Raw genomic sequence first — 13,278 nt, forward strand, 5'->3', positions numbered from 1 at the left:
TTTATTACTTTGTATCTTAATTTTTATTTTTTAATACAGCTTTCTTTATTCTTTTGGGTGTCAGGAACCTATTTCAAGCAACTCTAAATATGACCACCGCTCTCTGTACCCCTCAGCAAGTTAGAACAAGCATATGTGATACCAAGTTACTTGGAAGGAGGAGCCCTTTAGTCCTCAGTGTCCTTTGTCTACATTGCCATCCCACGAGATACCGGGGTCCCACCGAGTCTCTGGCCACTTGTCCCTGCAGGTCTGTGTTGTTGCTAGCGCATGACAACTTCATTTTCTACAGCTCTTGTGCTGTTCTTCTGGGTCTGTCGAGGGTGCTCAGAAATGTTTATGCTGCTCCTGCTCCACTCCAGAGTAAGAGAAGCTCTCTGTGCCTTCCAAGGCCCCATCAACCACCTGTTCCCTCTCTACGTGGGCACCTGAGCCTGACCACTCCTGCTCTCGGTTCCCGAAGTCCTATCTGGCACCTTGCCAGGGTTCCTTGCCCTTCTCGTTGAGATCTGCACTAAATGCTTTCTCTCCAACTCTTCCTCAGTCAAGCCTGAAGCATGCTCTTCTGTGCTATGAGGCTTGGAAACCCCAGATGTTTCCTCTTCAATCTCTGTTTACGTCCTTTGGTTCTTCTGTATGGCTAAGTGCCTTCGCCTCAGTAACTCAAAAGCTGGGATAAAACTTTCTGTCCTTTTGCTTTCTGCTGTTCTGTTTCACTCCCAAGACAGTTTATACAACATAGTTATTCAATAGACATGGCAAAAAAGTGGGGGGAGTGATAAAGGAAATCCCAAAGAAAAACATAAGTGTGTGTGTGTGTGTGTGTGTGTGCGCGCGCGCGCGTGTGCATGCGTGTAACACTAAAATGAAATGCAAAATCCTGTATGGTAGGTGTGTCAAACGTATTTTTACTTCTACAGTGTGTGTGTTAATTAACAATATTTAAAATCTGTCATTTGAAATCATTTTTCACTGAGTCTATTTCACATTCTAAATTTACTTTTAATTGGAGTTCATAGTAGATGATAGAGAAAAAGGATTTGAACTAATATGCTGGAATGTACACATAGAAATGAGTGTTTCCTGTAAAACAGCCACCTCAGGCTACTATACATTTATTCCACTAATTTTTCTTTTGAAATTATCTTCATGTTACAAACCTATAAGTTGAAAATATTAGTAGTAAATTATGATTAAAACTACTCCATTGCCCCCTTTCCCACTCCACTTATTAAGGTGGAATTCAGCTTCATCCATTTACCTTCAGAACCATTCTTAAGTTCTGATTGGCTATGAACTTGATTTTTCTGAAGTAGTAGACAAAGATTTTTCTCCCTTAAAGTCATTTACATGAAATTCTGAAAAACTCTGACATCAGTTTGTAAAGAAAAGTTCAAAAATTGTTTTGAATGGCAGCGTCACTGAAATAAATGTATTGTTGCTAAAGTGGTAATTCTGAAGCAAACTACCATTATTTGGATGAATCATTGTTTTGTTGGTAGTTTAATTCAAATCAGTGATTCTCAGGGTGCCTGGGTGGCTCAGTCAGTTAAGCATCTGACTTCCGCTCAGATCATGATCTTGCAGTTCATGAGTTTGAGCCCCACATAGGGCTCTGTGCTGACAGCTCAGAGACTGGAGCCTGCATTGGATTCTGTGTCTCCCTCTCTCTCTACCCCTCCCCCGCTGTGGGAGTTCTCTCTCTCTCTCTGTCTCTCTCTCTCTCTCTCAAAAGTAAGTAAACAACAAAATGAGTAAAGTAGTGGTTCTTAACTGGGGATTGGCAATTTGGCAAGTCCTGGAAACATTTTGGTTGTCTCAACTGGGAAGGAGGTGTTCCTGGCGTGGGAATGCCATGGTTGGTGCTAAATATCCTGCAGTGCCCAGGACAGCTTCCCACCGCTAAGAATTGTCTATCCCCAAATGTTAGTACAACCAAGGTTGAGAAACCCAGGTTTAAACAAACAAATTATTATTTTACAGTCATTTCTCACATTTTAATATGCTTAAAAGTTTCTGATCCCCTTCCTCCAGCCTCAGTCTTACTAAACTGTTGGGATGGAGCAGACTCAGGCACCCTTCTGTCCAGCACTGAGACTCACAACCTCTTTAAGGAAGGCTTTCTTTCTGCTTACATACAGAGGATAGGGGTGGGGTGGGGGAACTGGATCCAGGGAGGAAACAGATGGGGAGGGGAATACACAGGAAACACAGATTAGTATCTAGGTAGAAGTTTCCCTAGCAGTCTTTGAATTCTTCAAGAGATTTTTGCTTCTTATCTCAGCATTTTTTCTTCCTAAGATAACAGGAGCAGAGACTGCATGTGAACTCTGGTTTTCCAGAGTCATTACTCAGAGAGAGGCTGTGTGACACTTTCACCCGAAGACCGTTAAGCACCGCATGTGCTGAGATCCTGATGCCGCCTGGTTCTGATTCACTGCAGAACTTCCCCTGTCCCCTTCTAATGAGTCAGACTTGAGTGCCTTTTCCTTTTGCTTTCCAGGCTGGCTCTGCTCTCCTCCCTTGTAACACTGGCTGCCCTTGAAGGCATGTTTCCCTCACCAGTTCTCCAATGAGCAATTATGATTTCTATGGAATAACTTGATTTGCCCTGTGCCTCTCTCCTCCCTGCTTTGTACAGAGGTAAAGTTTCAAACCTCCTCAGTATGAGGCCAGATGTGGCTTTCCACAGGAAGGTCAGCTATTTTGTTGTTTACCCTACTGTCCTCATTTCTGTCATAGATCCCATCTGTATGCTGGTACCTTACTATATCTCCTTTTGTGTCTTCAAGCAGCATGTGTGGCTAGCCAGATCTCTTCTTGCAGGTTTGTCCCTGATGGTCTGATTTCGAAAGCAAAGATCATTGGGAAGGCCAGAACCTCCCAAACATCCAAGAGAAATGGAAAACCATAAGGCCTTGTTTATGGATCTTAGACACACCTTAGGAAAGCCATATGCTGACTCTGCCACTCCTTTCCCTCAGAGAAGGTGTCCCCTACATATTTTACAGGGTTTGGCTAAATCTCTACATGGGAGAGTTTACCTGGAAATGGTGGACCATGGTTGTAGATTTCTGGATTCCTGATAGGTACTTCCTATCACAGGCAGCTCTATGGTCCCATTCTCATCTGGGTGAATTCCACCAAGAAGTTCTCTCAGATGAGTTCCCCCTTATGATTGAGCCAAATGTATGAGGTGATCAGATACCTCAAGCATCCCCTCTTGGTTCTGGTGTTATATTCATGCTGCACTGACATAAGCAGCTTGTGGCTTTGGATAGTCTCCAGGTAAGCTGCTGGAGGGAAGGGTCTTCTGTTGGCAGCAGCCACATTTCTCACATTTGAACTTGACATCTTTTTTTTTTTAACGTTTATTTTTGAGAGAGAGAGAGAGAGAGAGAGAGAGAGAGAGCATGAGCCAAGAAGGGGCAGAGAGAGAGGGTGACACAGACTCTGAAGCAGGCTCCAGGCTCTGAGCTGTCAGCACAGAGCCCAATGCGGGGCTTGAACCCATGAACCGTGAGATCATGACCTGAGCTGAAGTCGGACGCCCCATCAACTGAGCCACCCAGGCGCCCTGAACTTGACATCTTTACTGGAGGCCTTAAGAAGCTAGTCTGGGTAGTTTCAAGTCCCTTCTTTACCAAATACCCCAGTCACCATGTGATACTGTCAAAAACAAGGAGTGGAATTCATGGGTCGGTGGTAGGCAGTGGTATTCCAGCACCAGTCCTCCATCAACAAGTTCCTGTTTCCTACCATATAATTTTGAGGACTTTGGGGGTGGGCCTCTCCTATATACCTTGTCTCTTCCACCCTTACTGGTGGCGTGGTCACTTGTGTACCATTTATGAGCTTTAAGTCTCTGCTTCACCTACATGAGAACCTTAATTTTTGTGGCATCACTAGCCCTGAAATACTATGCCATTGAGCATTTTATTTTATTTTTATTTAAAAAAAATTTTTAATGTTTATTTTTGAGAGAGAGAGAGAGAGCACGCGCAAGTTGGGGAGGGGCAGAGAGAGGGAGACACAGAAGCTGAAGGAGCTCCAGGCTCTGAGCTGTCAGCCCAGAGCCCGATGTGGAGCTCGAACCCATGAACTGAGAGATCATGACCTGAGCTGATGTTGGATGCTTAACTGAGCCACCCAGGTACCCCTGTTTTATTTTTATTTTAGAGAGTGAATGGGGGAGAAGGGAAGAGGGAGAGAGAATCTTAAGCAGGCTCTATGCTCAGCATAGAGCCCCATATAGGGCTGGGTCCCACAACCCTGGAATCATGACCTGAGCCGAAATCAAGAGTTGGATGCTCAACTGAATGAGCCACTCAGGCGCCCCAACTGAGCATTTTAAATTGGTTATTAAGGTCTCAGTTATGCTGTCAGCTAGAAGATACCTCTGTACCTTCCCCACCTAGAGTAAGTTTCTTCTCATCTCTATGTTGTTGTCCAACAATCAAGTGTCCATGCTAAATCATAGTATGGTTAGGGGTAGTGGGGAGAGATGCCTGAGTCTAGTCTAGGAGTAGCACTATATCTTTTGCAGGACAACCTAGGCTGCCCCAAATTCAGTTGTTAACAGTTTTCTAGACCAGTCCCTACAATGTAATATTGGCATCCAGTCTATCACTGTCCAGCTTAGAAGATTCTCAGCTGCTTCTTGTCACTTCCAGCAAGCGAAAAGATCAGGTTTTCTTTTCATGCCCCATCCTTACACAATTTTGCACATCCCTTATCTGCTGGTGGGCCCACTTGTTGGATGTCAAGTTACCTACAAGGGAAGGATCAGTGAGCGAGTCCACACTCCAGGAATTTGGGCTAATGGATCCCTTTCTTACCCCACCAGTCCCCTCCATCTACTACCTGTTTGGAGAAAACATCTGCTTCTGCTGCTCCTTCCCATCTACTGTTGAGTTGCTTCTCTGAGTACCTTCCTATCTCCCTTCATTTCAGTCTTATGTCGTGTTCGGGATTAGAAAAACCAGCTCTGTTTACTGCCTGTGAATATTTCTGACCTGCCTCAGAGTCTAGTTTCTTGAGTTTTTGTGTTTCAGTGAGAGGAGAGGAGAATATCCTGTGTAGAATCAGTGAGGAAAAAACAAAGAGGAGGAAGGAATTACACAGAAAACAGAAATGTAACCTCACCATATGCCATATATAATTAGAATCTTTTACTCTGGTTTTGAGTAATTTAGACAGCATCATTTGGGCACTTAATCATGAGAATAATAGCTTGAGGTCTGTTTTATCGGTGGTTAAGGTGGACAGGCAGGTAGCTTTTAGCATGATCTGATACGCTCTTACCAAAACAGTTGGAAAACATCAAGGGAAGAAGCATTATAATTTGTGACATACCAGCTTTTAAAATGAAAGTAGTAGAGTTTTCTCTAGATTTATCGCATAAAATGACATTCAACTCTAATAGATAATGAGTTTGGCCAGATAAGGGACAACTTATCTCTGCAACTAATGATGTCTGACTTTGATTAAATGTTCATTCTTTATCAGATTCTGTGCTCTAAACTTAACAAAAAGGCATAATCTCGTATGGTCCTCAAAACTAACTCTGAGTTAGTTTATCTTGGCAGGTTGTAGAATCACCATATTACAGATTAGGACATTGAGCTTTCAGTTTTCCCAGAATCACACAGCTATTAAGTGGTGGGATTCAAACCAAGCCTTTTGTGACCCTAGAGCCCCTGCTCCTGACCCCACATCATACCTTCATTATGGAAACGATCCATAGGAAAGCAAGAGTCCAGGCTGACTCCAGCAAGACTCTGGCATCACCACAGCCAATCTTGAGTCTGAATTCAGCTCAAGGAGACAGAATGTGTCAAAGCCAGGCTGAGATACTTCCCTGAACTTGGAGAGATCCTCTGGAGGGGATGAACCCTTGAGGAAGTAAGATAAAAATCTCTCTTTGGTGTATATGTGCATTTGTGTGTGGATGTTTAAGTAGTAATGTCCCAGCAAAGATATGGCTGATCCTATTCTTTTTTTTCCTTTAAAATATTTCAATTCTTTATTTTTGGATAAGTAATATATTAACATTAGTTTAAAACTACAGTATGAGATCTACCTACTATCCCTGCACCCCAGTTTGTACCATTCCCTTACCCATGGATATCTTTTTACAGTCTGTTTTGTGCTAAAATAAATAAATGCAAACTTGTATTCTCATTCCTTCCTTCCTTTTTAATGTAAAAGTTAGTCATTAAAAAAATTTTTTTTTCAACGTTTATTTATTTTTGGGACAGAGAGAGACAGAGCATGAACGGGGGAGGGGCAGAGAGAGAGGGAGACACAGAATCGGAAACAGGCTCCAGGCTCTGAGCCATCAGCCCAGAGCCTGACGCGGGGCTCGAACTCACAGACCGCGAGATCGTGACCTGGCTGAAGTCGGGCACTTAACCGACTGCGCCACCCAGGTGCCCCTAAAAGTTAGTCATTTAAAAATTATGTACCTTCCTTTGCTTTTTTTCACATAGACATTTATCTTGGATATCTTTCCATATCAGCACATGGAGCACTTCCTCATTCTTACTTACAATAGCATAATATTTCATGGTTTAGATGCATTATGATTTATTAACCAGTCCGCTTTTAATAGACACTTGGCTTGTTTCTAGTCTTTTGCTGTTACTAACTGATGCAATGAATAACCTTGAATATATGTCATTCTGTACATGTGCATGTGTATCTGTAGGATGAGTTTCTAGGAGTAGCATTGCTAGGATAAAAGATACACATTTATAGTTAGTGCCAAATTGCCATTACTAAGGGTTATGCTCATTTGCACTCCGACCAGTACTGTATGAGTTTGCCACAGTCCTGTCAACACATTTTTGGATTTTGGCCAATCTGATTGATAAAAATGTTTGGACTTTGGTCCATCCGCTATAATAAAATATTGTAGATTTCTTATCTGATTAAAATTAAACAACTTTTCATATGTTCAAGAGCCATTTGTATTTCTTTTCCAATGAAATTTGCCCATGTTTTTCTTGACTTCTAGGTCTTTTTCTTATCAATTTCTTGGAACTCTTTATTAAGGAGAGTAGCATTTGTGTATGAACTGGACATATTTTTTTCCTGTTGGCCATTTTTTACTTTTTACTTTTTTCCTCTTGAGTTTCATGTGGCTAAATTTGTTAGTCTTCTCTTATATTTTTTGGATTTTAAGTCAAAGTTAGAAACTCCTTTCCCACTCCAAGGTGAGAAAAGTGTTCTTTTTTTGCCATCTAGTACTTTCATGGTTCTGTTTTTCTTATTTAAATCTTTGATCTACTTGGAGTTTATCTTGGTTTATAGTATAATGTTTGGACTCCGTTTTTTTCTAGATGGCCATCTAGTTCTATCACACCATTTTGAAAAATGGTTTTATTTATTTTTGAGAGAGAGGTAGAGAGAGACAGAGAGCATGAGCAGTGGAGGGGCAGAGAGAGAGACACACACACGGAATCTGAAGCAGGCTTTAGGCTCGGAGCTGTCAGCACAGAGCCTGATGTGGGGCTTGAACTTGTGAACTGCGAGATTAGACCTGAACCGAAGTCGGGCGCTTAACCCACTCATCCACCCAGGTGGTCTTATCACACCATTTTTTGAAGAACTGCTGGCAATTCAGTGCCCATTGGTTTGAGATGCTACCATTATCATATACCATATGTCTTAAAATATATTTATATATTTTGTATTTGTATTTGTAATATATTTGTATATATATTTATATATTTTGTGTATATATGTATATATATATTCTAAAATGGATTTATTTCAGAATGCTAGAAGAAAGTTTGAATTTTCCTGTTGCAGGCATAAAGGATTTCTTTTTTTATCATGATAAAATTTACATAATGTAAACTTTACCATTTTAACCATTTTTAAGTGTAAAGTTCAGTGGCATTAAGTACAGTTACATTGTTGTGCAACTGTCACCACCATCCATCTCCAGAGCTATTTCATTTTCCCACTTTATGACTTTGAATCAAATACACTGTTCATTTGATAACACACCATCCACTTGTAAGATGTATGCTAATTATAGAGAAGTTAAAATGTGGGAAAGTGTACATCTGAGAATTTACAAAATACCGTTCTAAATTCTTAATGGTATTTGATGTATTCTTGGATGTTCTGCTCTGTTCCATTGGTTTGCTTCTTCATGTGCCAGTGTCACACTTTAATTATTAAAGATTTAGAATATCTTTTAATACATAATAGAGCTAGTTTCCCATTACTTATCCCTTTCTTTTTTCTTTTCTTTTCTTTTCTTTTCTTTTCTTTTCTTTTCTTCTCTTCTCTCTTTCTTTCTTTCTTTCTTTCTTTCTTTCTTTCTTTCTTTCTTTCTTTCTTTCTTTCTTTCCTTCCTTCCTTCCTTCCTTTCCAGAAGACTTTTTTTCCAACTATTCTTATCTTTCTGTCAAGATAAAGGAGGCAGCTTTTCCTTGGTTGTTGTGGATCTTCTTTCCTTCCTCTTTCTACCTGTATTCCACTTAAATTGTAAAGACTTGCATATAGAAGACCTTATTATGCCTGAAGATCAGCTGTAAGTTTTGGATCAGAGTAGCTTCTCTGAAGGTTTGTATATCTTCTTGACTTTCTTCTACTACGTTTTTATTTCAGAATTGCCATGGGAGGTACAGTCCTTTTCTGATCTGTGTGGTTTCAATAAAAGGGAGATAAGCTTATGAAAGTTTTTAGAATCATTTACTCCTTTTATGTCTTTTTTTTTTTTTTTTTCAACGTTTATTTATTTTTGGGACAGAGAGAGACAGAGCATGAACGGGGGAGGGGCAGAGAGAGAGGGAGACACAGAATCGGAAACAGGTTCCGAGCTCTGAGCCATCAGCCCAGAGCCCGACGCGGGGCTCGAACTCACGGACCGCGAGATCGTGACCTGGCTGAAGTCGGACGCTTAACCGACTGCGCCACCCAGGCGCCCCTCCTTTTATGTCTTTTACCTAGAATGTCAGCCTTTTTCAGCAAAGTAAGCATTGTTCTTATAATGGTGAAAAATCTTAAATGTTTGCCACTGTATCAGGGTTTAATGTGATTCACTAATGCATTTACCCTCAGTACAAGTTTGTTGTTTTGCCAAGTATTCCTATTAAATATTTAGCATTTATAATATTGTTATATTAGAATTTGGCTTTATATGCATTTATAGATCATAAACTCATTTCTCTTTTATTGTACTGAAGAACCCATTGTAAGAGCCAGTAAATCCTGTGGAAAATGGCCTTCAGTGATCTTACTTCGAGGACTGTGCGTCTTTATGATAATTGGATCAAAGATGCTGGTAAGTAACCAAATTTCCTACTTAAGGAACATCTTTCCTTTTCATATCAGATTCCTATATTTCATAGGATTTTAGTGAAACAGAATGAAAGACTACAACTTAATACTCCCTTGTAGACACTTCAGATATTGATTTTTATTACTAGTTAATGAAACGGAAGTGTCACTGTTCTCATTACAAATATGTACAAAGAGCTACACAGATGTTTATTTATAATAATGTTTATAATAATGAAAATAGCTTTAATATTCAGTGAAAGAAATTGGTTAATAAATGATGGTACATTCCAACTCAGTAATCATTAAAACTGATTTTTGGGGCACAGTGCTCTTAGCTTGATTCTGCCTTAATGCTCCTAAGGGAAATAGCACTTAATGCCATTAATGATAAATCTTGAATGGGAGGGCCTGCACCCTCAGGGATGTATCAGAAAGGGCAGGGAATTTTCATAGGGCAATCTCTGAGTAATAGGGAAGTGTCTGCCTTCTTGTTTTGCACATTTTAAAAAATAAAAATCAATGTTCCAGAAGAACGTTTAGTGCCAATTCAAGTTTAAATATGTTAAATGAAAAACAGGTTATAAAACATCAGTATATTTCTTTTGTGAGAACACTTGTTTCTGTGTGATGGGATTATGGGTAGTTTCTATTTACTTATCTATGTTTTATTTATTTATTTTTATTTTATTTATTTTGAGAGAGACAGAGTGGGAGAGGGACAGAGAGAGAGGGAAATGGAATCCCAAGCAGGCTCCCCGCGCTGCCAGTGCAGAGCCTGATGCAGTCCTTGAACTCAAAAACCTCAAGATTATGACCTGAGTTGAAACCGAAAGTTGGACGCTTAACCAACTGAGCCACCCAGATGCCCCTACTTATCTATGTTTTATACTGCACAAATGTGTGTTGCTTTTATAACCATCACAAAGCATTCAAAAAATATAACAAAGGCAAAACAACTTTTAAATAAACAAGCAATCGGAGTGTGGTAGAGCTGAGTCGGACCTAGGCATCTTCAAAGAACTAACTCCTCACATTAGAATGTAAGACACTGAAGCTCAGAGATGTGACCTTCCTGAGACTGTGGTTAGTTGTTAGCAGAAAAGACTAGAGCTTTTGTTTTCTGATTTTGATTGGTATTCTGGTATTTCACATTTGAATTATTTTACGCGTATTCACCACCATCACTACTTTAGATTAGTTCTTCCTTATCCAGAAATCACATGTTCACCAAATGCAGGAAGAAAAAGTGTGACCTCTTGGCATTTAGCGCAACTGGAATTATTTTCTTTTCTTTTTTTTTTTTTTTTTTTTTTTTTTTAGCGTTTATTTTTGAGACAGAGAGGGACAGAGCATGAACGGGGGAGGGTCAGAGAGAGGGAGACACAGAATCTGAAACAGGCTCTGGGCTCTGAGCTGTCAGCACAGGGCCCGACGCGGGGCTCGAACTCACAGACTGTGAGATCATGACCGGAGCTGAAGTCGGACGCTCAGCCGACTGAGCCACCCAGGCACCCCTGGAATTATTTTCTAATTCATGCGGATTTCAGCAAAGATACACTGTCTCATGGTTGCCATCTTTCTCAGGAGACTGCTAAAGACCAATTTTATTTCACTAAAAAAGGTCTCAACAGATTTGCCCTTGAAGAACGCCAAGGGTTTTTTTAGTATCCTATAAATAGAGCAGCTTCAATCTGGCAGGGGGATGGAGAATGATTATTTCCATATTTCTTCCTTTTTTTTCTTTAGTTTTTCAGTGAATATAATGATTTTGAGAACACACAGATTTCTTGAGAGGTTATGCTTCTCTGAAAATTTACAGTAGTTCTCATACATTCAGTATTGAAGTTCTAATTTTTTGTTTCGTTCTAATGGCTTTCACTTTTATTTGTTTTATATTTTTAAAAATATTAATATTTTCATTGCTTTTCAAAGTAAAGGTGTACCTTGCTACCCAAAATCTCATGATTTGAACTTGGTAGCCAAATAGATTTAGGTGTATTTTTTGAAATGGACCCATCTGGAAGCACAAGTTTCTTGCTATCCAAGTCTTGCTATTTACTATACCAAATGCAAGAGCTCAAGAGATTCAGATAATCAATATCCTAACTCAAGAGCCAAATCAATTTAGATAATGACTAATACCTGTATACTGCTAGAAGTATAAAATGTTTTTAAATGAACTGCTTCTGAATTCCACTTCCACTTTTATCCATGGAATGACTTTTTTTTTTTTTAATGTTTATTTATTTTTGAGACAGAGAGAGACAGAGCATGAACGGGGGAGGGTCAGAGAGAGAGGGAGACACATAATCCAAAGCAGGCTCCAGGCTCTGAGCTGTCAGCCCAGAGCCCGATGCGGGGCTTGAACTCACGGACCGCGAGATCATGACCTGAGCCGAAGTTGGCTGACCTGAGCCGAAGCTCAACCGACTGAGCCACCCAGGCGCCCCGGAGTGACTCTTTTTTATTAGGAATACTTACATTGAAAAGCCGAGTAATATGAGAATAAAGGATATGAGTAATATGTAATAATAAAGTAATATGAGAATAAAGAATGATAAAGGGCTGGAAGTGGTTAGGGAGAGAGGAGAGAGGATTTAGGGATGTATAATGAGAAGACCTAGATTTAAGTTCTGCTTCAATGGACAGGCTATGTGGTCTTGAACAAATGATTGTCTGTGTTAAATAGATGTTTCTTTTTTAGCAAAACAGAGGTGAGAATGGTACCTACGAGCTACCAGACAATATACATGAAAGTCCTCTGTTACTTAGGAAGTATCTCAGCATAAATGGTGGTGGTGTTACAGATGACAGAAAGACTACTTTCCTCTGAAAATACTTTTAATGTAGCATATGCTTTTTAAAAATATCTCTTCCTATTTTTTTAACTCAGGGACTAGAGGGTTAAAATGTTTTGTGTTAGTTTTACAACTTTGTGAGAACACTATCAGGTGTAACAGGAGAGGCTTTTGCTTCTGCTTAGTGTGATATTGATCTCGGAGAGCCATTAGAAATCACTCCTGGCCATCTCAGTCCAGTTTTACTTTGCTTGCCCTGGGAAGGTCTGAACCCATGATCAAGGGCCAAGAATTTCAAATGTATTCTTGGCATTGGCCCTATTCCTGAGTAGCATTCGGGAAACCTACTGTTATTCTTTGGTTTTCTGATTGCTAGGGAAGTGGTGATACTGCATAGTTATTTCATGTGGAAAATTCCACAGCTACAGATTTAAATATGACTTAATTAACACTAAGCTGTAAGAGGATTTATGGTGATTCTTAGATACGAAATGTCAAATTTTGAAATAATGTTCTAGTAGCATTTTGGACTGTAGAAAAATGGAAACTTTTTAATGTTTTTAGAAGTAATTTTCCTTGTGTTTGGTTAGTAACAATGGCTTTTCAAACCTACTTATGATCTTTTTACAAGAAGACGGAGTATGAATAAGGTTGCTGCCATTCGGAACCTTTAGTATTTCACTACATGCTGGAGGCACATGTTTGCTTTTCCTTCCAACTTCTTCATCTTGTTGGCGCTTTGAATTTTAAAGGGAGTACTTGAGCTAGTACATGCTATTTAAGAAGAGAATACTCTCTTACAAGTAGTTGATGGAAAAGCTCATTAAAATTCTATGTATGTGGCACTTCTACTTTCCCTGTACTCTCTCTCTGTGGAACACTCTTTGAAAAAATATTGTTAGCCTAGCAATAAGTCAGAACTGCGGTAATCACTGGGGTATGGATTTCAGACAACCTGCCTTCCTATCCTCTTATTTCATCTTGGCTCTCTTCACTTATGACACTTAAATCCAGCCCTGATGCCAAATAGAAGGTACATGAAACACTCTTCCCCTCAGCCTCTTGTCTGTGGGGAAAACAGAGCTCACTTCACCCCTGAACCTTTTATAATTTGTGGGATCACAGAGTGAGTCTTTATCATAGACTTTAAATTTAGTCTGATCACAGCCTTTAAATGTCA

General features: G+C 39.8%; 1 protein-coding gene across 3 annotated transcripts in view; it reads left to right on the forward strand.

Moving 5' to 3' along the window:
* The window catches only part of ELOVL7 (ELOVL fatty acid elongase 7), a 75,069-nt gene that overhangs the window by 37,362 nt on the left and 24,429 nt on the right, over positions 1-13,278 (forward strand). For 2 of the 3 annotated variants that reach the window (XM_086700297.1, XM_086700290.1), the window contains exon 2: positions 9,204-9,301. In XM_086700297.1, coding sequence (XP_086556423.1) covers positions 9,238-9,301 — 64 coding nt within the window. In that variant the 5' untranslated portion in view covers positions 9,204-9,237. Of the gene's footprint in view, positions 1-9,184; positions 9,302-13,278 lie in introns of those variants that run through there. The other variant, XM_025924377.2, reaches the window with a different exon arrangement.

Source organism: Puma concolor, chromosome A1 (genome assembly GCF_028749965.1).
Source record: "Puma concolor isolate L17-30 chromosome A1, mPumCon1.1.hap2, whole genome shotgun sequence".
Classification (NCBI taxonomy): domain Eukaryota; kingdom Metazoa; phylum Chordata; class Mammalia; order Carnivora; family Felidae; genus Puma; species Puma concolor.